The sequence below is a fragment of the Tachypleus tridentatus genome, chromosome 10 (assembly GCF_004210375.1).
Source record: "Tachypleus tridentatus isolate NWPU-2018 chromosome 10, ASM421037v1, whole genome shotgun sequence".
NCBI classification, from domain to species: Eukaryota; Metazoa; Arthropoda; class Merostomata; order Xiphosura; family Limulidae; genus Tachypleus; species Tachypleus tridentatus.
In genome coordinates, this window is record NC_134834.1 from 53,060,877 (window position 1) to 53,085,240 (window position 24,364).

Genomic DNA, 24,364 nt, shown 5'->3' on the forward strand with positions numbered 1-24,364 from the left:
GGGAAATATTCTAAGACAAATTATTTTGGAATTGTCTTCTTTTGTTTGTTTGTTTTTAAAAAGGCTATGGTAACATATCACTATAAACAAAATGAATTCCAAAAAAATTTCACTGGAAAGATTAAATGTGGTACAGGATTTTTTTTAGAAATGATAAAAAAGGCATTTTCTTTTCCATAACCAATGATAAGTATTATTCCCCAAATTTTGCAACACACTGTACACTAACACACATTAATCAAATCAGCCTCAAACTATACAGATAGAGGAAGATTAAAAAATAAAAACTGGAGAGAAAAACAAGTTGAATACTCTATTTCTGAAGCATCTTGTACCATGGTAAAACATTTTAAAATAAAACCTGTTAATTTCCATACCTCTAGTAAACATGTTTTCAATGAGTAGTTAAGATAACTATTTTAATTAGAACATTTACTTTATAGCCACACTATAATTTATCATGAAAGAAGTTTTAAGAATAAAAGGTTCAATAGAAACTATAAAAATAAATACTAAATTAGTAGATTCTTCTTAAGTATTGTAAACTTTATAAAAGGATTATAATCCTTTGTTCAACACTTCAGAAAATCCCAGTAGAGAATCTGTTGACAAAATGCATCTCTATCACACTTACAGTAACAGGTTACAGAACTTAAAAGGTCAGTATAGCTGCTGATACTTATCTCTGTCTAGCCAGTATACAAATCACAGATACATATGCCTTTCCTCCATGAAATTGATGTTGATCATATGCCAGCCACTCAAGCATATATAAATATTGTATATGACTGCTGAGGAAAGTGTGGAAATGTCCATGAACGAGATATTAGACCATTGACTGTTTGACTATGACATTCTTACCATTACTAAAGATAGGCTTTTTAGTGGCAAACAGAAATGTATTACAGGTCAAATATTATAAAAGTAACCTTATGAAGCTTGTTTCTTACTATTTGCATATTGATTTTTCATCTACTTTTATTAAGTTATTAATAATGGTATAGTAGTATGAACACAAGACCACATCTTGCAAATCACACAATACAATACTTATAGCCCCACATTGACTAGTTGCATTGGACTGCTTTTTAACCTTTCGGTGTGGTTGGCGACCACAGTCAACATGAAGGCTCAGTGCATCAGGCGACCTTCCTTTATTCCCGTTAATCTTATGTATTGAATTTAACGTATATAGTATTGGGTACAGTCACTGAATATTTCAGGGACTTTTGTTGAGTTATTGCCGAGATATCATACTTTTAGTACTGATACCGTAATTAGTTCAAGTATCAAACATATATTCAGCACCATGCCAAACATTAAAAGTTGTTATTCAGCACCGAAAGGGTTAAATAACTTCTTAGGAATCTTGACATATCTGACTATCAAACTGAATCTCTTTACACACACTTCAATTGTTCAAACAGCTGGAACCTTTTTTTCATTTTAATAAACTACAGAAATGCAACCAGTCACTAGACACTTGCATAATGATTCACTCAATGGTTCATTAACATTTAATAGCAGTATCTGTCTTGTTATGCCTAGACTACAGGTAACTCCAACTAACTCTTAACTGCTTTGAAATATATTATAGTGAAAGAAGTGACAGACACTGGTATATGAGGGGTTGTATTCACTGTAAACAAGCACACAGTTTTAAGGAAATTTTCTCCATGGGAGAAGGTTATGCTGAATAATTTTGATCATGAGTTGAGTTTATAAAATAAAAACAACTTCCAAATTTAGAAGCTGCATTCAGTGATTAACAAAACAACCCTTGAAAGTTTGATTTTTCCATTTTACTCATCTCTGTAAAACAACAGTTCACTAGTTTAGAAACTTGGAGAAAACTAAAATTGCCCTTCATACATTACCAAAGAAAAAAACAAATGAGAGATAAAAACCCTCACACATAACAATAATTATGACATACTTACTGAATAACATATCCTCATGAAGCATAGGAAGAAAGTATAGTACAATAGTTGACATTATTATTAACAGTTAAAAGTACACTTATTACACAAACACACACTAATTTACTACATATATTTTACACAACATTATACACCAGAAGAATAATAGACATGTTATACCACCATTTTACAAATTATTATAGTATGCAAAATTCAAAGCATACTGACTATTAGTATACAATCAAAAATTAAAATCCAGGTGACACTTAGTAATGATATTGACTTGTCTCTCATATAATCTTACAAATATAATTACAATAAATTTTGTACAGAGCAGGAGAAACTTAATTTGTATATACTCTCTATGTATAGGAAGTTAACTTTCAAATGAAATATGTAAGCATGAAATTTAAGCTATTAATCAAAAACACTCTTAATAGTAAAACATAAGACACCAAAAATTTCTTGTACTTTTTATGAAAATATCCATTTCTTAACAATTTATTCAAGGTATTAATTAAATAGCAACTAGGCCACCTGTGATAGTTAAAACAAAAATGCATCAGTAATTCACATGTTCAAGATATTAACCTAATGCTTAAAATGGTATAGAAGTTTAGGAGTTCTGAGGTCTGAAACCTTGCAATAAAAATAACATCTTAACAAAGATCTTAAAAAAGTTAACTATAAAAACTCAAGGACCTAAACTCAGTTGTGTTAAATGTTGTAATCATTAAAATGAACTGCAATCTTACAAAACCTTCAATGTTCATACTTTTTATATAAAAAATATAAAACTTGCAAAAAAGACCAAAATCTCTAAAGGTTGTGTTAAAATATAAAACATTTACTAGATGTATTACACAAGGGCAGTTGTAATTTACCTCAACTAAATAAATGTTGAACACTCAAATAACAATGGCTGTGTTGCTATGCATAATAACCTCATATGAACTTTATGTAGATTATAAAATTATGTCAGTTATATTTCTAGTATGCATACAAGGATAAAAATAATGAAATAAAAATTCATTCACTTGAAGGAAAGCTGTCAGAAAGATTACACTCCTTCACAAATTTTGTTTTTTGTTGTTTTTTTTAATCCAAGCAATATGCTCACTTTCATTGGTCATAACTAAAGGAATAAGAATATACCACATATTCTCATCCAGGAAAGCCAAATGAAAATTTAAAAAATTCCCAGGAATGCAGAAATGTAATATTTCAACCCCTTGCATTTCATACTGAAGTTCCCACATTTCTGATGCATATAGCAAGAGGAAAACATCACATAGTGAAGATCCTAGAGGTAAGCAATTTGTTTTGCTCACAACATACAAATACTCCTGAATAATTCATTCACTCGTTATTCTTGAGGGAGTTCTTTAGTATACATCAGCTACACCACTGTTGTTTTATTAACCACTTAAGATTTATAAAATGCTGATTTATTTCATAAATCTTTGTTGCATTCTACTGACAGCACTTTGTTTTTAGTGATAATGTTACAATATGCTAAATGCTCTTATCTCCTATGTGAACTATTCCTCCTACTTCCAAACATCTGTAAGTAATGCAATTCCAATAAAATAAATTCTTAGTGGTACTTCACCTTCCAACTCAATCCCAAATTCCAAGATATTTATTAAAAAGTCAGTGTCAGCTGATAATTAATGTAGGTCAATCAATATTCATTTTTCTCTAATTATTACACAGACAGTGAAAAATAATCACAAACCACATTAATGACTATAAAGCAGATAGTGTTCAGTGGTATGATTTATTGCAAATATAAATTACAAATTCAAAATGATTGCTTTGGTAATATAGTGGATAAATGTACATTTAAAACTAATGCAGAGCAACCACAATTCTGTAATTTATATCAGTAAAATTATCACAATGCTTAATATTAAAAACCAAAACCTCTTAGAGTTCCTTTAATGTCATTTTAATGCAAAACCTTTGTATAAAACATAGTAATGTTTCACATCTTTGCTTCAATTTACTATGTCAATTTTTTTTTCCACAAACCCTAAACTTCTCCAATGATAGGTTTGAATATTTACCTTCTTCTTATCTCTCATAGACCCCTTTCCTCTCACCATGATTCTACAACCTGTTTCTTGTTCTAGCATCTTCGTGGTCAGACCTTTGGGGCCAAGAATACGTCCGACAAAGTTGTACTATGAAGTAAAGTTAAAAAACTGTCAAGCTGTTATAAACACAATGATAATGATCTATTTTTAATCTTGGAATACCAAAAATGTTATGTTTAATCCAGATAATTAAAATAAAACCAGGTTATTTTTAATCCATCATTTAAAAACCATATACTACTACCAACCTATTCATAACAATTATCAATATACCAAGTAACTGTTCAAACATGTAGCCACACTTGCACAAAACTAGAGACACACACAGATAAATAGATATTAAGACTATCAGTATTTATATCTGGGGCTTCAGGTTATTTTGTGCAAAAACTTCATACTACCTGCAATTAATTTACACAAAATTATCTACATTTTATCTTAAAACTATAAACAAACATATTAATGATAAAAATTAATTATCACAATACCAGAAATTTGTATACTGTGCAGCAATATTAATATTGTGCTTTGTCAATAAGATAAAACATATCATGCTGCTACGTGAATAAGAATTACTTGATTGATTTAGTGTTTTATGGCACAAAGCAGTGAGGCTATCTGTGCCAGACTTTCGGTAAAAATGTAAAAAAAAAAATTTAAAAAAATGTAGTAATAGACATAAATGGAAATGAAGGTAAAACAAAAAAGTATAAAACCAATGTTGACACCTAGTCTACAATGTTAAGATAGAAGGCAGAGTATAAGAAGTTGTAAGGTATTTACTCTAGCAAAAAGGTAATGATCATAACCCGCCAGGAAGACTAACAGGTAAGTTCAAGAACCACCGTCGGTCACCTGAAGTTGGTCTTTCCAGTCCTGGTTCCGGGTTGTGTCATAGCAACCAGTATCAAAATGTAAAAGAACAGAAGTTTTAAAAGATACATAGCAAAATTGTAACAATGAGTAGCCGATTGTCCAGTAAAAAGATAAAGTCAAGTAAATGGAGTAAAATTTGTAAAAGTAAATGAAGGTAAAAACAAAACAGCAATTAAAACAGAAAATGGTGTAAAACCAATGGTGACATCCAGTCTTCAAAGTTGTAAAGAACTACTCTAGCAGAATGGTAATGATCATAACCCACCAGGAAGACTAACAGGGTAAGTTCAAAACCACCGTCAATCACCTGAAGTTGGCCTTTCCAGTCCTGGTTCCAGGTTATGAGTCAATATGGCCAGTAAGAATAAAAGTAAAGTAGTAAAAGTGTGAAATGATATGCAGTAAAAGATAATAACAACTAAATGGGTAAAATTTGTAAAAGTAATTCAAGTAGTTCAAACGGATAGTTCAAACAGTAGTTGTAGTCACCTGAAGTTGGTAATGATTCCAGTCCAGGAAGTCAGGTTATTTAATGTCACCTGACATTAGTCTTTATATGCAAAAAACGAGTCAATATGGCCAGTACTTCTTCTGTGTAAAAGTGTGAAATTTGCTCAGCCCAAACGAGCCGACTTTTGCATATAAAGTAGCGTTAGTCAACAAGTGGGTTTCAGTCTGGTGTCATCACTGATTGTTCTGGCCATTGTCCAATGTCAAATTGAATGAGAGAGATTAAAACTGTAAAAAAGGAACCACAATTAAAAAGGTGTAATGAATAAATATGCAACACTTAAATGAGATTAAAAAGATTAATGGCCATTAAAAAATTAAAAACATTATCAAGGTGGACAGAGTCACCATCACCAATAACTCTGTCCAATGTTACAGACTGACCCTGGGAAAAAATATGTTTAAAATATTGCCGTCGTTGAGAATTGTAACAATGGCAAGAAAATAAAACGTGGCTGATAGTGATTTGAGTGTTACACAAACTACACATTGGTACATCAGTTCCAGATAAAAGAAAATGATGAGTTAAAACTGTGACCAATGCGTAGCCTAGTGAGAACAACTTCCTCCTTCCGAACTTTACGGAAGCTAGATGGCCAAAGTCCAATTTTGGGTTTGATTTGAAAAAGTTTGTTGTCACGTTGCTCACTCCAAGTGGACTGCCAGCTGGCACGGAGCCGAGCCTTGAAGACAACACCATAGTCCATGTACGGAATAGGCATAGGAGTGATGGTGCTGAAGCAGACATGTTTAGCTGCCATGTCTGCAAGCTCGTTCCCACGAATACCAACATGGCCTGGTATCCAGAAAAACTGGATTGAAGTAGCTGCTAATGAGAAATGGGCCAGTCGGTTATGAATATCAGCGAGAATAGGATGTGAGCTAACGTGTAGCGATTCCAAGGCAAGTATAGAACTAAGCTTAATCAGTATAAATAGTGCAGTTGGAGTACTGCTCAGCTGCAATATGATCCAGGGCAAGAGATATGGCATACAGTTCAGCAGTGAACACAGAAGCTGTAGAAGGGATTCTGCACGCAACTACTGACCCATAGCAAACCATAGCAGAGCCCACTGAATCACCTGATTTGGAACCATCTGTATAAATGGGAACTGAATGATTGTTTGAAAGATATTCATTGAATAAAAGACAGTACTTCCAATCTGGAGTATCTGCCTTTTAGGTGACTGAAAGAAAGGTCACATTTGGGGGCTGTAATTAGCCATCATGGGATGGGCCAACCTGTGGAATCTGCAATGTTATCCAAGGACAGACCCAATTCATCCAATTGCGCCCAAATGCGAAGGCCAAATGGAGCAATGACAGATCATCTGTTCTGAAAAAGTACTGCCCACCGAGGAAGGAAAACACATTTCCAGGTGGGATGCTTTGGTAAGGAATGAAGTTTCGAAGTATATTGTAAAGATAGTTGCAAACGGCGAAGGTGTAGAGAAGGTTCATGAGATGCAATGTATATACTTTGAACTGGAGAGGCACGGAAAGCCCCAGTGCAGAGTAGAAGTCCTTGGTGATGAATGGGGTCCAGCATCTTTAAGGCGAGGTCTGGCAGAGCCACAGACCATTGATCCATAATCGAGTTTCGATCTAATAAGAGCACGATATACCTTTAACATTGAACAGCGATCTGCCCCTAACTGGTAGAAGAGAGAACACGGAGGATGTTCTGTGCTTTTGTGCATTTGACCCGAAGCTGCTTTAAGTGTGGTATAAAGGTCAGCTTACGATCAAAGATAAGCCCCAAGAATTTGGTCTCCGGGACCACTGGCAGCAAAACTTCACCGATATGAAGTTCAGGATCAGGGTGAATACCCGTCGACGGCAAAAGTGCAGGCATACAGTTTTGGAGAGAGAGAAATAAAAAGCCAGAGTCCACTTCCGTACACAATTGAGGGCGGTTTGTAGTTGCCGCTCAATATATCTCATGTTTGATGACTGACATGAGATGTGAAAGTCGTCGACATACAGCCCATTCGCAACAGTGAGAGGGAGTTGTTCAGTGATGGCATTTATCTTTATACTGAAGAGTGTAACACTCAATACACAGCCTTGAGGGACTCCAAGTTCCTGTACAAAAGAACGGGAAAGTGTCGAACCCACACAAACTTGGAATCTCCTGTCCATTAAAAATTTTTTAATAAACATGGGTAGATGGCCACGTAACCCATATGTATGGAGGTCTCGCAAAACGCCATACCTCCATGTTGTGTCGTAAGCCTTCTCTATGTCAAAGAATATTGATACAAGATGTTGGCGGTTGAGAAAGGCTTCTCTGATAGATGTTTCAAGACGAATTAGGTGGTCTGTGGTGGAGTGCTGTCGACGGAACCCACACTGGGTGGGCGAGAGGAGGTTGTTTGATTCAAGGAACCAAACAAGACGAGCATTAACCATCCTTTCTAATGTCTTACAGAGACAGCTCGTCAAAGCAATTGGACGGCAGTTTGAAGGAATCTTGGGATCTTTCCCTGGCTTAGAGAAAGGTAAAATAATAGCCTGGTGCCAGGCATCAGGAAAAACATTCTCCTGCCAGATCCAGTTGAAAAGGATCAGAAGGACATCAAGAGAAGCAGGAGATAGATGGTGCAGCATGTCATAATGAATATCATCAGGTCCAACAGACGTACTGGCAGACCGATGAAGGGCCATTTTTAGTTCCACCAGGGTAAAGGGACAATTATAGTCAAAGAAACAGTCAATTCGAAAGGAAAGAGGTGATCGCTCTGCCCAAGTCTTGATGGCCAGAAAGGTGGAGGAACAAGCAAAAGTGCTAGATACCCGGCAAAAGCTTTCACCTAAAGTGTTAGCGATGTTCCGAACATCAGTCACCTCCTGACCATCAGAGAGTAAGATCGAGAGGGGGACAGAATTGTAGTACCCATTAACCTTTTGAATCCTGTCCCATATGATCTTGGAACTGGTGGTAGAAGATATGCTGGTTGTGAACTTAATCCAAGATTCCTTCTGGCTTTGACGTCTTACCCACCTAGCATGTGCACGAGCCCGTTGGAAAGCAACCCGGTTTGAAAGTGTGGGATATCTACGAAAAGTATCCCAGGCCCGCTTTTGAGCCTTCCGTGCTAAGTGGCAAGCAGGATTCCACCACGGATGAGGATATCGTGGAAAACGTGTCGAGGTTTTAGGAATACACTGAGCAGCTGCATGTGTAATACAGTCAGTTACCGCTGCTACACAGTCGTCTATTGATGGCTGATTTACGATGGCAGGATCAAGTTCTGCGAGAGCAGTGAAAGTGGACCAGTCTGCCTGATCCAGCTTCCACTGGGGCACGCGGGTAGGGTGGCATCGACCACGGCCAGTCTCTCTCAAAAGGATCGGAAAATGATCACTGCCAAGTGGATTACTGTCAACCCTCCATGAAAAATGGGAGAATAATGAAGGGGAGCAAACTGAGAGATCACTAGCGGTAAAGGAATGACTAGGTGCATGAAAGTAAATGGAAGAACCAGTATCGAAAAGAGAAAGATTGTGATCAGAGAGCACCTGCTCTACAGATCGGCCCCTCCCATCAATAATAGCACTTCCCCAGAGGGGATGATGTCCATTAAAATCCCCTAGGATTAGAAATGGAGATGGCAATTGTTCAACGAGAGCATCAAGATCTGATTGATCATGTCTCTCCAGGGGACAGGTACAGAGAACAAACAGTGATGGTATGACCCAAGGAAACACAGATGGCTACAGCCTCCAAGGGTGTGTTGAGTGGCAAAGACAGGGTGGGCACGTGTTGATCAACCAACAGTGCCACCCCTCCATGTACTCGACCATCACACAACCTGTCATTTCTGTACAGAGAAAACTGCCGAATGGAGACAGTATCAGCAGTTTTGAGAAATGTTTCTTGTAAAGAAAGACAAACAGGATGGTAGGAAGCAATCAGCATTTTGATATCATCCAGATTAGAACGTAAACCTCGACAGTTCCATTGTATCAAGGTGGCCATTTTTAAGAACAGGTAGGTGAAGTGGCTGGAGAACCCTTCGGTTTATGACCACGTCTTTTTTCTTTACTGTCTTTAGTCGGAGGAGGTCTATCAACCTCCATGGATCCTGCTCCGGGTCGGGTGGGCAGGTTTTTGTTATTGGAAGGGGTATCCAGTGACTGAGGATGCGAACGAATAATTGTTTTGTCTCTTGTGGTGGGAGAAAAAAGATGTATCAGAAGAAATGCCTGTATTTGAAACTGAAGGACGTGGATCTTGAGGTTTGTTGGAAGGTATGGGAGGAACAGAGATGGGTGTGGAAGTCGATTCAACCTTTTTAACCATGGAGGTCAAAAGGCTTTTCATTTGTTTTGAAAACGATTCTCTTGGAGGCACAGAGATCTGTCTGCACTCCCACTGTAGTTGTGGAATGAAGTGCAGCAGCATATGTCCGAGATGGAGTTGTGGACAGCAATTTCCGAGCCTCAGGATAACTAATGTTATGTGTCGTTTTCAAACGCTGCACCTCTTTTTCCTCCAACCATTTTGGGCAAGAATGAAAGTAAGAGGGGTGAGAACCATTGCAGTTTACGCAATGTGGGTTCATGTCACAGTCATAGGCATCGTGGTCCTTGCCTCCACAACGAGCACATGTCAGGGAACCACGACAAGATGTCTTTGAGTGGCGAATCTCTGACATTGGAAACATCAAGAGGGTTTGGTATGTATGGCGAACCCTGCAAATGAGATAACCTGCCTTGATGGTGGCAGGTGCACGTGGTGAAGTAAATGTTAAAACGAGGGTATTTGTTGGCAGTGTAACTCCATCTTTGCGAGTGGAGATGCGCCTCACTGCAGAAACTCCTTGAGTGGAGAGACCAGTGAGAATCTCTGACTTGGGAATGTTCTTCAAATCCCTTTCAACAATAACTCCTCCTGAAGAATTCAAGGTAGCATAGGGTGTAACCTCAATAGGTATATCCCCAATTGCCTTTGAATTCAAGAGGAGTTCACTGTGTTGGGATGTGGATGTTTCAACCAATATGTCACCAGATCAAGTTTCTTTACTGACTTTGGAGAGCCAGCAAGTCCCTCTAGTCCCTTTTGAATAAAAAAAGGGGACATTTGCCCTAAAGGTTTTCCAAAGAGAATGTAATATAAGAAAATGAGTATGCGTGTGTTACTGATGTTGAAGATTGCTGTTCTGAGTATTCAAGATGTGGTCGCTACCTATTGACTGTTTTTTTACAATTTTATTTAAATTTTTAGAGGATCCATAGGAAAAAGAAAAAAATTTGGTACCCACTGACCCCACCCACCATGGAGCCCTACAAGAGGACGCACTACAAAGTCACACGAGGACAATGCAGCAATGCCATGGTTTTGTGAGCACTATACCCAAACACCAGCATCAGGCACAATGTCCACAACACCCATTGAGAACTTCCAACACTGGTACTTGGTTGACTCTAGCCCAAGTGGACCAGCCGATTGATTCAAAGGGGGCCACCCAAAGGCCACCCGTCTACAGGAATTCGAGTCCAAAGTGGTGTGTTAGGGTTGGACCCCTCAACCACCAGGATCCTCTCCTCCCCTTCACGGGTCACCACGCACGGCAAACACATGGGTGGATGTTTAGATCCCAGAGAAGGTAACCAGATAGAACAGAACCTTCCCTGGGAGATCCCCTCACCACATACAGGAATCCACACCGAGGGGAATAAGAATTACATCAGTAGTTGTTAAAAATAACTGTTCCATCGTTAGTGAAATAGTTAACACTTCATATAACCTCTACTGATTATAGTGAGGGTTTGCACTGCAAGATAAAAATAAATTCCATCTCAGCCAAGTAAACTCAGAAGACTGTTGAAAGTTACATGCACAAAAATATATAAACAAAATTTCTGTATATTGTTACAACATACACTGTAACCAACATTATGAAATTACCTTTGAAGAACTAACATTTTGGTTGCAACTCTAGAACTGCATCTTCACTTTTCAAAATTATTTATAAAACCAGTTTTGTTTTTGACAAACTTGTTTAAAGAATGGCAACACTAAAAAATGTGTATATACTATTGTATATACTATAAAACAACCTGCTTTGAAAAATAGCTTTCTTAAGGTGTCTGGCCACTTAGTTGTAGATACATCCAAATGAAAAAAAAAATGCACATTTTATTGGTGTTAGATAATGATTATCATGAAATATATATTTATATTAAAAATCCAGTTTCTTACTATTCCTTATATTTCACTTTAAAGATTTGGTAATTTAATTTACAAAAGTAGAAAGGATATGCAGTACATCACATTTTACTAAACAATGGATCTGATATTTTCTCACTCTGTTCAGGGGTGTAAAATTTGACAAAATCTTTACAAAAAAAATATACTACACCAATCACACATCCACAGAACAGATTAACCATGTGTTAATACTAACTATCACATTCAAATAACAAATGCAAATAACTGAGGCAAAAAGCTGTAAACCAAATTTTGAGATAATCAACTTATTTCTTGCACAGTTTTTCTTACAGAACAAATTGTGCAAGAGAAAAAAACTTCTTGTCTAATAAACAAGTTATATATGTAAACTCATCATCCCAGGTATATAATGATACAAACTTCTCACTCCTGTTACTTATTCTACATAATTTGAGTGCACTGACCAAATGTAAAAATTTAGTCAAAACTAAGCAATAACTGACAGATTTAAACTAGAATGTTACTTAAGTTTACCTAGTTCATGAAAATTAAGATACTGCTGTTGCTTCATCTATATAAAAGTTTAAATAACTTTAAGGATAGCTTTATTCTGCATGCCCTGAAAATATATCTGCAGCACACTACAGTTAACAGCATGCTTTACGTCACGCTCAGCTAAGAATATCCCCCAGGTAAAATTTTTTAAGCACGTCTATTAAATACAGCTACATAAAGTAAATAAACTGCATATCACCTCCTTATGACAGCAAATAAAAATGGGAGAAACAGGTTTGTTGAGATAAGACAACCCTTTCTAGTGTCTAACAATAATTTTGTACAGATTATATGCTGTGTTAAAACCTTGTACATGTACTCAATACAACCACAAGTCTCTTAAACTTATTCCATTAAATAGGTTAACTAAATTAAATCCATGATACTAACAAACAGATTTGATAGGTACAAAACTGGACTGTCAAGTCAAGTGTCATCAAGTTTATTTAGAATTATGCACAAAGTTATATCTGTTCTCTACCCACCATCACAGGTATCAAAACCAAGATTCTAGCAGTGCGAGTCCACAGATAAACCTCTGTAGGCAAGTTATCAGGTACTGAAGTTATGAATTTATCCATTAATAAAAGAGGGAATTATAAGTAAAAACTGTGCTTGCCTTATAAATTAGCAAGTTATGATTAATAAACAGTACACTGATAAAATATTTTATACATGCAAAACACAACCAAGATAAAGGTGTCAACCACAAATATTATGGGAAAGTGAGTAAATTAAACATGAAAAAAATCAGGGAATACTTGGTCCAATTTTTTTATTGCAACTGCAAAAAATAGCAACATGGATATGAAAACAGGTTCTCTTTTTTTTTTCCCAGTTCTTCCTTTAACTTATCTACTTTAACAACATATGTTTACAGGGTTTGCTTTTTATATACCTTTACTGTCTTTTTGATACTGTTACTTTTTGTTTTGTGTTTAAAACTTATTAAAAATATTCCACAAAAAGTAGGATTCAAACTCCTACTATCATAGAAAGATATCAACACAGATGCAAAACCTTTGACTACTATGGCATTTCTCTTATTTCAGAATTTAAGTCATCAGTTTTAACCTAGTCAAATTATCAAAACAAAATGAATTATATAAATAGATGTGTTGCAACTTTCAAACCATTGTTCACATTAATACCTAACAATGGGATGTTTTACAACAGCCCTTTGCTTAGTTTCTGGCTTTTCAAAGAGAGAATCCTAATTTGATACTTTTTGACTGTATTTCTCAAACTAAAACATATGAATATCTACTATATTTAATGTGATGTGTTCAGATATCTTTAAAAACAAAAACTGTGACACTCCATCATTTGGAATAGTTGTGACATGACCCAGGTCAAAAGTTCAGTTCTATGTAGTCATAGCAGTAACACTCCATCCTTCTGACTTTAATAAAATCACCACCACGCTTCTAGATAACAGTTCACAATATTCAATATGTAAAGCCTGACAATTGTATTTCACAAACAGGATATTCCACATTAAATTGTTAGGACTTAATCACAATACCATTTGCACTTCAAAGTGAGACATAACTAAAGTAATAAAAATGTAGAGTTACCATACATTGTTGTTGTTGAGCAGCTCTTAGCATGACTGAAATGCTCAACAATTACTTTTTGTGGTGAGTGGTACAAGTAGCTCAGAGCTTTGGCTGAGTGAAGCCAATAGTACACTACAATTAACTTTTTTAAAGTCGATGAATTAATTTATGTTGATAGATTAACTGAAATATTTCCAGTCACCGGGCATACATACTTTTGCTTATGGTAATAATACTTCTTTCATAAACAATTTATTTTAAATGTTTTATTGTTTAATTATTTTATTTTTGAAAAATTTTAAAAGTATTAAATCATTTGATTTTCTCAATAGAAAAGTACAACTTGAACAATATTATGTTTTGAAAAATGCCTTCAACCAGCTCACTGTATCTCTAAAAAGTGACAGATACACAACAGCTTCCTAAGTGTCTGATGCTGGTGTTTGAATCATTCATCCCATGAAATTTCTTATGGCACCAACGTTATACTTATGGAAACAACTTTGTTTTACATTTAAGATATTTCTAACACATTATGAATTTCTATAATTACCTTTTCACACTAATTCAGTTGCTTATAAATTCACTGTCATAGTTCATTTCACATCTGTACCGATAATTATTTAAACAAAAACATCTTAAAAGCTTGCACCTACAATAAGCAACATAAAAGTTATAACTAAGCTAATAAAACTGGAGTATAATAACTTGGACTGGTACATAGTTGGGTAACTGAATATTTTCATACAGAAATACAGGGCTTTTCTTATGCTAGGATGGACAAAAGACACTGCTGGCTCAAAAGTGTATAGACCAGCATCATTTATATTATTTGAACAAGAACAAAAGTCATAGTGTAAATAAACAAGAAGCATTAAATAAATTAAAACTGAAGTTGGACATTTGTATTATAAAAATTAAATAGTATTTCAGAGTCTCATGTACAGTTATTAATATTAGCATGTAAACAAAACCTTCTGAATAAAGCACTAGATACAAAATTTTAAGTTTCTACATGGCACAGATATAATTGCACAAGTATTTGTTTTATAACAAGTAACTTCAGATACTGTTGCATTGCCAAAGGATGACCAATTCCATAAACCACAAGCCATGAATAATAACAAAGTATTTACATAACTTATTGTGACATAACTAACTAATTATAGGTACTCCATAAAAACCTCACAGTATTTTAATGGTGATTAAATGATGGATTGTGACTAAATGTTATTATTTCAATAAAGTCCAATTTCTTAAACCCTTGAATCTTCGTAGTTATTGTAGCCTACCTTGGATAATTCAGATATTCACATTTGAAAGACATTCTTTAGATCACATCAGAAATGTTCTCACCAAAATTTTATAGAATAACAACAGATTACTGGCTAATTTGCACATGACCACCCATTTCTTTTCCTTCCAAGTTTCGTAATAAAAAAAATGAAAAAGTTAGCCATAATGCTCCTGACAATAAAGCAAAGTTATTGAGAACATATAGTGAAGATAATCAATGTTGGAAATGTTGCATAACAATAAGTGAACATACTTCAAAGAAAGCACTGATAGTACAAATTCCACTGTATACCCAGAGTCAAGTAAAATTTCAATAATGCAAGTGGGATGAAAAACTTTAAAAAAAAAATATTAACACATCAGTATAATAACTGAATTAAAGAATTAATTTATACAAAAATATACTAATTTCAACAGGCCAAGCTTTAAGTTTCTTGGGTGTTTTGTTACTTCTTTAATTACACTGATGTGTTTTTTATGCATTTCCATTAATATGTTACTGTTCTTTATGATTTTGCACAAAATATTTCTTTAAAGAAGATTGATATTGAAATTTATTATATTAATACAAATCTCAAATATTGTACAAATCTTCAAAAATTAACAACACTTAAAACAAAAACATTAAAATCTCAATTTTTAACTCATTATTTGAAAATTTGATTATGAAACTTTTTTTTACTATGCTGGCAATACTCTAAATTTTCATTTTCATACATATGCACAAAAAATCAGAAACCAAGATAAAACAGAACTTCAAACTTAATTTTGAACCAAAATACTTGCATATGATACAAACTTCTTTTTGCCTTCCCTGGCTATCACCCTGCCTAGGTTTCATCTCTAGTAGCATCTACATTCAAGAACTGTCTATACAAGTTACCATAAGTAGCACTGTAATTCAGATAAAACACCAAAAATAAACTACACAGAGGAAGTTTATTACATCAGCTATATAATGTGCATGATAATTAGAAGTTTAAACATTAGAAATTAGTTCATTTCATGTGAACCCAATGTGAACTTCAGAATGGAAGATACAGCGAGTTAAAAACCAACTTCAAGGAAAAGAGCACAAAAGAGCTCTTGATTTTGGCTTAAGGTTAAAATGGCCTATTTCAACCCTAAAGCTGAATATCCACATGGTAACAAATAGTTCCCACAAAGGAGAGAGCCAAAAGCAAGCAACATGCTCAGTACAATACTTGGTAATAAAAGCACTGATGTTTCAACTTAAATCCTGCTAAATAAATGAACTTATTATTAGTAAAAGCAACTTAAATATAAAGATGCAAGTTTATAGATAACATTTGTGGCATGATACAAAGTTATAAAACATTATAAATCACAAAATTGAGCATTACTTCAAGACAATGATTCCCAAACTGTTTGCTGCAGCACCCCAGGATGTTTCAAATTTTCAAAATTAACAGAGATAGACATCTGTAGGACACCACATGAACTACTAGCTCAAGGAGTTCACAGTTTTAACATTAGATCGTACTACAATTCTTTCAATGACGTTCTCAAATGTTTGAGATGTTTTTGTTTACTTGTACTTTGTCTGCCAGTAACTTCTCAAACTATCTTGTTTCTTAGATTTTGTACATAAATACCTGCCAACTGTCCAGGTCTGTCAATAATTGAAATAACTAAAGGGTGTTTCAATAAAGTATCTGTAAAGTCTAGCAATGTTCAGCAAATTATTTTATTGGTTTTTATTCCTTGTGCATATAAATGGAAAGATTTTTAAACATTAATAAGTGTGAAAGCGAAGAAAAAGATGGTAAACCACAGGCCAGTGGTAAAGTTGTGAAGAAACATAAATACTGGCAATATGACAACAGTTAACTAGATTTTGGTCTTACTTCAACAGAGGTCAATCATGAAGAGTGTCCACAGAGTGTATTATGTCTAAGAGTTTTGGCCCCAGAGTGCATGCTTCTAAGTAAACTAAACCACCACTTAGAGATCAATCATCCTAACATGGCTAGTAAATCCCATGATTATTTTACCAGAAAGTTAAAATAATTGAAATAACAAAAAGGTACATTTTTGAAACAAGCATCAATACCAAGCAATGAATTTGCTAGCATCCTAAAAAGTGGCATATAGAGTCACAAAATGTAAAAAGCCTCACACCATCATAGAAGAACTGATTTTACAGACTGCAATGGATATGGTGAACATTATGGTTGATGAATCTGCAGGAAGGCTGCTTTCAAAGGTGCCTTTATCCAACAATACTATCAGTCATAGAATCCAACACATGGTCAAAGACCTCAACAATCAGTTAATTGATAAAATGAAAGGGAAGTAATTCAGGTTACAGCTAGATGAGGAGACAGATAGTAACAAGGATGCTCATTTGATTTGCTACACACGATTCAAATTCGTGGATGGTGACAAAATTGTGGAAGACTTCTTTTGTAAACATATCACTGCAGGTACAAAGGCTCAAGAATTATTTGAGGTCCTCAACACTTATGTGTGAAAACAACTTAGACTGGACTAAGTGCATTGGCATCTGTACCAATGGTGGTCACTCACTCTATATTCAACTGTTGTGGATGATTGCAGGCACTCACAAAAGCAAAGTTCTTGATGCATTGTGGACCCACTGGAAGCCCTTGCATCATAGCATCTGAGTCATCCACTGAACCCAGCCCTGGAAAGCATGTTGAAAGTGGTAAACTTTACAAAAAAAAATTGTCACAAAAGGCAAGGTTTTTTTTAAAAACTGCAAGGAGCACACATCTTTGTTGTACTACTGTAGCTCACAATGACTCTCCCATGGGAATGTACTGTCCTATGTGTTTGAATTACAACAGGAAACTATTCTTATCTTAAAGAAAAACAAATGTGCTAAAAACTTCTTGGATACTGATTTTATGTCAAAATTAGCAAACCTGTGCAATCTCTTTGAAAACCTAAATGTATTGAATCTCTCTCTGCAAAGAAGCAACACATTCTGAAACTCACAGAAAGGGTTTCAGCCTTCAGAAAAGTTACTATTATGGAGAAGAAAAAATAATAAAGATGGTGGCAAAGTCTGGTTGCAGTATTTTGTTACATCCAATGAAGTTGATTTGACCCACAAAGTAAAATCTGTTTTTGAGAAGCACCTAACACAGCACAGTGACTGGTTTGAAAACTATTTTCCAGAAGATATGGAGAAGTTTGCATGGATCCAAAACCCATTCAAGGCTAAGACCCCATCTAAATTTACCTCTACAGAAGAAAATCTTACTGAGCTATCTTGTGACAAGACTTTAAAACAAAATTTGGCAGCATAGAACTAACCAATTCTTAGATGCCAGTAAAAGATGAATATCTGCTGCTAAGTGCTTAAGCTCAGCAAACCCTAATTCCATTTGCAACATCATATCTCTGCAAAGCTGGGTTTTAGGTAGTTGTTATAGTAGAAAGCAAGTACTACATGTAAATCACTGTGGAATAGGAAATAAGGGTTTGATTCCGAGGTTTGAGAATCTGTCAAGTACTCAACAGGTGCACACATCCCATTAGTAATTAGTTATTTAGAAATGAAATAAAAATAGTTTTTACTTTCAATTTATGTGTATTATTCTTTCAAATGGCTACTAAGTTGTTAGAATCTAACTACTTAATAAATGGAACTGTTAGGTTTTTCCTTTTTGACTAGGAGTGCCATGAAAAAATTGCTGAGATACTGAGGGTGCCATGAACTGAGGAAGTTTGGGATGTGCTACTTCAAGAAATGTGTTAAGGCCAACCTCCTCCAGAGGCCTAAAAAAAAATGGCTTCAAGAAAAAATACAAAACATAATATTGTGGCTCCAATATAATCCATATCATTCAAGCAATTTAACATATTTAACATACTGGTTTTTTTTAATCATTTAAATCTCTCTGGACCAAGGAATGTTAGACACTTACTAATTTTTCCTTTATCAAAGTAGGTACACTTAACCAAATTTCATGAAACACAGAAAAGAAAAAAAAATGCAAAAAATATTTCTAAATATTACTATTTTTGAATTTTTAAAAAAATCCATATATTTTAGTTTAGTTTTTCTATAATTTATGTTACAGGAATTCCAAAATTTGTCACAAATGTTTTGAAAAAAATGAATAGTATCACCTTGTGGTTTAAATCTTTTTATTGTTGATCAAAAAGTTTCATTTTATATAAAGTAAATTTAAACTTTATTTTCTTTTGGTACTTTAATCAAGAACTGCAGTAGCCACAATTCCTACCTATAAAGTAACAAACACTACAAGAAAAAAGTGGAAAATATGAACATTTCATTAAAAAAATTATCTAAAAAATTCTGACCTACCTACCCAATTTTAAACATATAGCCAGAACCACACAATTAACAGTTATCCATTAGTTTTATGATAATTGCTGCAACCTGCTGTGCTTTATTAATAAAAAAAAACCTTAAATTTCACTACTGTAAACCTACCATTAGTTTAAATGTAATTCTGAAATTTCAAATTTCTAATTAATATGGATTTCACATCAGAGCAAGCTACCTATTTAGAGCAAGTCATAAATTCCACCTGGTAATGAGAACAGCTAATTCAATATACTTTAATTATGCTGTATTCTTAATAAATACCTCATGGTTTGGCTAGCTTAAGAGTTTCAGGTTAGTCCTAACAATACAAATAAAAAAATGTACAATTAAAGTATAATAAAAAAATTAATAAAATTAGACATATTCAGCATTCTAACCAATACTATTAATGAAAGTAACAACAAAGAAATTACATAATGTACCTTTCTTCCAGAACACAAACACTAACTTCTGGCTTCATTTACTGTCTCCATTGGAGATAACTCAAAAGTCCATCAACAAGTAAATAATTCAGAAATGGAGAAGTATTGGGTCAGTTTGGTCTCATGCAAAGATACAAGAGTTATCTGTGCTATTAGGTAAAACAGACAGTCAACACCACCCACTAACAACTCTTTGGCTACAAGTTCACTAATGAATAGTAGGGTTGACCATCAAATCATAATGCCTCAATAAATAAAAGGGGCAAGCATGTTTAATGTAATGAGGACTCAAACATGAGACTCTCACTTTGCAAGTCAAGCATCCTAATCAGACAGTATGAAGTATAGGGAGATAATTATTTGTGGTATGGAATAAGGTGTTATTAGCCTATCCTATAACAATATCACTAAGACCATTCAACATTGTATCCTTCAGAAACATTAGTAAGCAATGTACACCCAAAATGTCAATGGTAAAGATACAGATAATAGTTTATTCTTAGTTTGAAATACTTTTAATTTTCCATTAGTTTTCTTGTTAACTATTATGAGAAAAACACATTTTAGAAAATAACTGATGTGACTAACAATAAGGTAACATTTTACAAGTTCCTGTTTTTCAGTTTTCAAATGAAATTTATATAAACTGTAAAGAAACAAGTTAGTTTTATTTTCATTTCTGAACACATTCTTAAATGTTAACACCTGAGTCAGTCAATTCAAATAAATACAAAAATTGTTAATTTGTTTTACAGACTAAATGGAATTACAATTAGCTCTAAATATTACCACATACACAAACCATTATACAACAGCTTAAAAACAAGTGCTGTAATTCCAAATACATTATAACCAATGATTTTAACAATGAAAGTATTACTTTTTCACTAAAAAAGGAAATATAAAAAATTAAGTTTTAAAAATTAATAGGTGGTCAAACATTTGGTGTTTCAAATTTAACACACAAAGTACTTCAAATTTTAGTGATGTAGAACACTTACTTGTGCAAGTACTATACCATTAATTCCTCTGTATTGTTCTTTACCATAAAAACTTACAAATTAAGTTTATTTTCTCTTGTGATTCAATTTACTATTCAGAATCCTAATAATCTTAAGAAATATTTCTAGGGTATAGAAATAAATAAGTAAAGAAATAAATAAATAAAAACTGGAATAAGTGCAAATTTAATACTATCACTGTCTTGATAAAATTTACTTTTGCATTACTTTGGCATGCTTATATAACACCTTCAGTAAACTAATTGAAAATTTCAGGAATATCAGATTTAGATACACTTTTGGTTTAATTACTTTACCCTGACAAACATATTTAAATACAATTTATTGTTTAAGATGACATTTAGTTACATTGAACAGGGAAGTAAATTATCAAAAATTCATTTTGATTTAAATTTGGTCAGCAAACACTTGTATTCAGGATAGATGTCTAATTGTCAAACCTTACATTTAACAAGATTTCTTATTAATCAATAAAGAAGTTTTTGAAATACACTAACATCAGGATAATCTTTAACAGGAACAAAAACTTTCTCCAGAAGAGTAATAGGCTGACCCTCTGGTGGTGGTAAAACAACTGGTTCCATTTTTGCTCCATTTCTCTGTAATAAGGAGCTTCTGACTTTTGAGATCTCTGAAAATAATGTATTTACATTTAGTTTTTAGCAATATTACAAGAAAAAAAAAGATAAAAACAATACCACAAACATTGTTAAAACTGTCCTAAAGTTTGAATAATCTTTCTTGAATTCTAGAAAATGGGCTGAGAAACAACAACATTGATTTTCTTCAACTTCATGCTTCCTTTCTATCAGCTGTAGCTCAAACCATAGTGTGCCTCATTCCAGTATGCATATCAAAACACTTCCCTACTCTTTAGGATATGCCTTTCAAACCTAGAATCCAGTTGATCCACAACAGGTTAGGTACAGCCTGAGATATATGCAATGATGCAAATTAATATTTCCCAATACAATTAATGAACCTGTGATGATAATATTATCAGGTCAGACACATTTTGAAACATACAAACTGTATACTTATAATATACCTTTACCATTAAGAAAGCTCTTAATCAACTTCTTGATAGCTCAACTTAAGATATGAATACCAAGTACAAGAGTTTTATTGAATCTGTCGGTAAACATACCTGTATGCAACTGAATAAAAATTAAATCAGTGATTTCATTCTATTGTCTGCATTTTTATTAAGTTCTCTCACTTAAGATATATATTGTTTTCCATTGGCTGTTAGAAAAACAAAAGATGGTTATTTAAGGTATAATACTGACCTGTTAGAAACATAAAAGTCACTTAAGATGTGTTTGACCTCCATGTTTTAGAAGAGCAAACACTTGAGATCTTATGTTTATCTGCATCTACAAAAATATGTTGCTTGTTTAAGTAGCACTGTCAATCTGGATAGTGCCTTATCATTGCAGATCTAATAAAATAGTGTTTTGAAATATATTGCTAGTGCTCACAATCTGAGAATAGAGAAAGATGAAACCATTTTTTATAACAAATATTACAGTTAAATAGAAAACACATGAGAAAGCAGAGAGGACTTCATAAACAAGACTAAATACTGTAAAATACAAGAAAAACTGCAAACTAAAAAGTAACAAATATGAAAACAAAGACCTAACTTGGAATGAATTAATAATAAGATGCAAAAAACATTTGATAAAAAAATACAGTACTAAACCACAATGTCATTGCTATTAAGAAAGACTATTAAATATGTAATATTTCATGCAATTAAACATTAATCAAGGTCTGATCAGTAAGCCATTATGCATGTTATATGAAAGTAGTTATACTCTATGTTTTGCATTGCACCAAACAGTATCATGGTCATGACTCATCTTGGTTCAAGAAATAATTTCTCTAGATTATAGTATGGCTTCCAATAGAATAGGATTGAACATGTTGGTAAAATTGTGCCATTCACCAAAAAAAGTCGAGGCTTCAACTTGTATAAAGTGCAGAAACTACTAACAAAATTTTATTCTTAATTAGATTAAATGTAGAGATCGAAAAAGATCAGAAATCAGAGCATTTGGAATTGAAAGAAAATATGCATCACTTATTACTGTATTACACCACAATATGTATAAACACTTTGAATTCATTGTATGTGTAATGGAATACAGATTTTTTTCATCCTAAATGCTCTCTAACTTCTGATCTTTCTCAGCCCTACAACCTTTCACTTTTAGAAAATTTTTTCTTAATAGTTTATATTTCTTTTGCATGATTTTCTTTGCATGCTTTCCAACAGGAATCACACAAAAAGTCAGAACTTCAATCAGGTAAAATTTTACAAAAATTAGGGTTAATAGTAAGGATAACTTAAGAACAAAATCTGAAAACATTCTTCACTGTACAAGATGAATAGCAACTAGTATAAAGTGTAGAAATAATGTTGAAAAAACAAAAAGCTAAACACTACTAGATGTTTCCTCTGTTCTAGGGCAAAGTTTTTGCTGATTAAAACTAAACTCCACCTCAGTTCTTTGTGTCTAATACCTTGTGCATGTTTCAAAGAATTGTTGTTTGTCACATTACCTGACTCTATTGTCTTTAAGCAAATACTAAAGAAAGGGAAAAATTGGAATAATGTCTCAAAACTACCAGGGTCTGGCTATCTCAAGACATGAATGACAAACATGTACACTCTTACACTCAAAAAGTAAACAATTTGCAGCTAAAGCTTACACAAACAATAACCAAGATAAACACAATTTCATAAAAGCTAATGCATGTCCTTCAGTTTGAAAACTCAAAATGTATTGAGCTAAATGAGTCTTTGATCATGTTTAATATTTCACTTAGATGAAGGTTATATTCACTCAAGTCATTTAACAGAAAACAGAAGTAGATTTCTTATCTTGTAAGCTTTTATAAGTCACCAGATTCTGACTATATATATGTATAACTTTTTCTTTTTTACAAGTTTTTGCATTTTATGCAAGTCAAACCCAAAACATAGTTAAAAAGTTGAAACAAAAAACAGGAATTTTTGTCTAAAAAGAAAGGAAAAGTAGTAACAAAAGTAGAAAAATAAGGCATATTAGGAGTCTTGCTTTTCCCCATTTAAGAAGTCACTTCAGATGATTAGACCTAATGTAAGCAGTCTTGCAAAGATAAGCTTGTCGGAAAAAAAAACTTAAAATCTGATATGGTTGAGTGCAAAATGATCCAACTAAGCATATCTCATCTTATTACATAACAAATGTTTGTTCTGGTATCATTATAACATCATAATTCAGATGAAGTATAGTTTGATAATTCAGAAAATAGACACACATTTGCTTTCATTTGGAGCTAACTAAAATTCAATCCCAAATCCAAATTAATTTTTTTTTTATAAAAAAGAGATAAATCAATTTCAACTCAAAATATTTATTTTAATGTGTGGAAGAACAACAGATTATTTACCACAAAATTTATATTACTCAATGATGTAATATTTTCACCAAAGGCAGGATGCAACAAACAGTGCAACAAATAAAAATTTCAGTTAATTTAACAGATATAGAATCTTGTATATCACCAACACCCATAGTACTTACTACAAGTA

At 33.6% G+C, this 24,364-nt stretch overlaps 1 protein-coding gene across 5 annotated transcripts in view; it reads right to left on the bottom strand.

Annotated features, from left to right (window-relative positions):
* Positions 1–24,364, bottom strand: part of LOC143229285 (protein held out wings-like) — a 51,491-nt gene that overhangs the window by 19,626 nt on the left and 7,501 nt on the right. For all 5 annotated transcript variants that reach the window (XR_013015775.1, XR_013015774.1, XM_076461414.1 and 2 more), the window contains exons 2-3: positions 21,279–21,412; positions 3,989–4,105 (exon numbers count right to left, since the gene is read on the bottom strand). Coding sequence is in view for 3 of the 5 variants with exons in the window: in XM_076461414.1 (XP_076317529.1) it covers positions 3,989–4,105; positions 21,279–21,412 (251 nt within the window). In the remaining 2 variants the exon portion in view is untranslated. The remainder of the gene's footprint in view (positions 1–3,988; positions 4,106–21,278; positions 21,413–24,364) is intronic.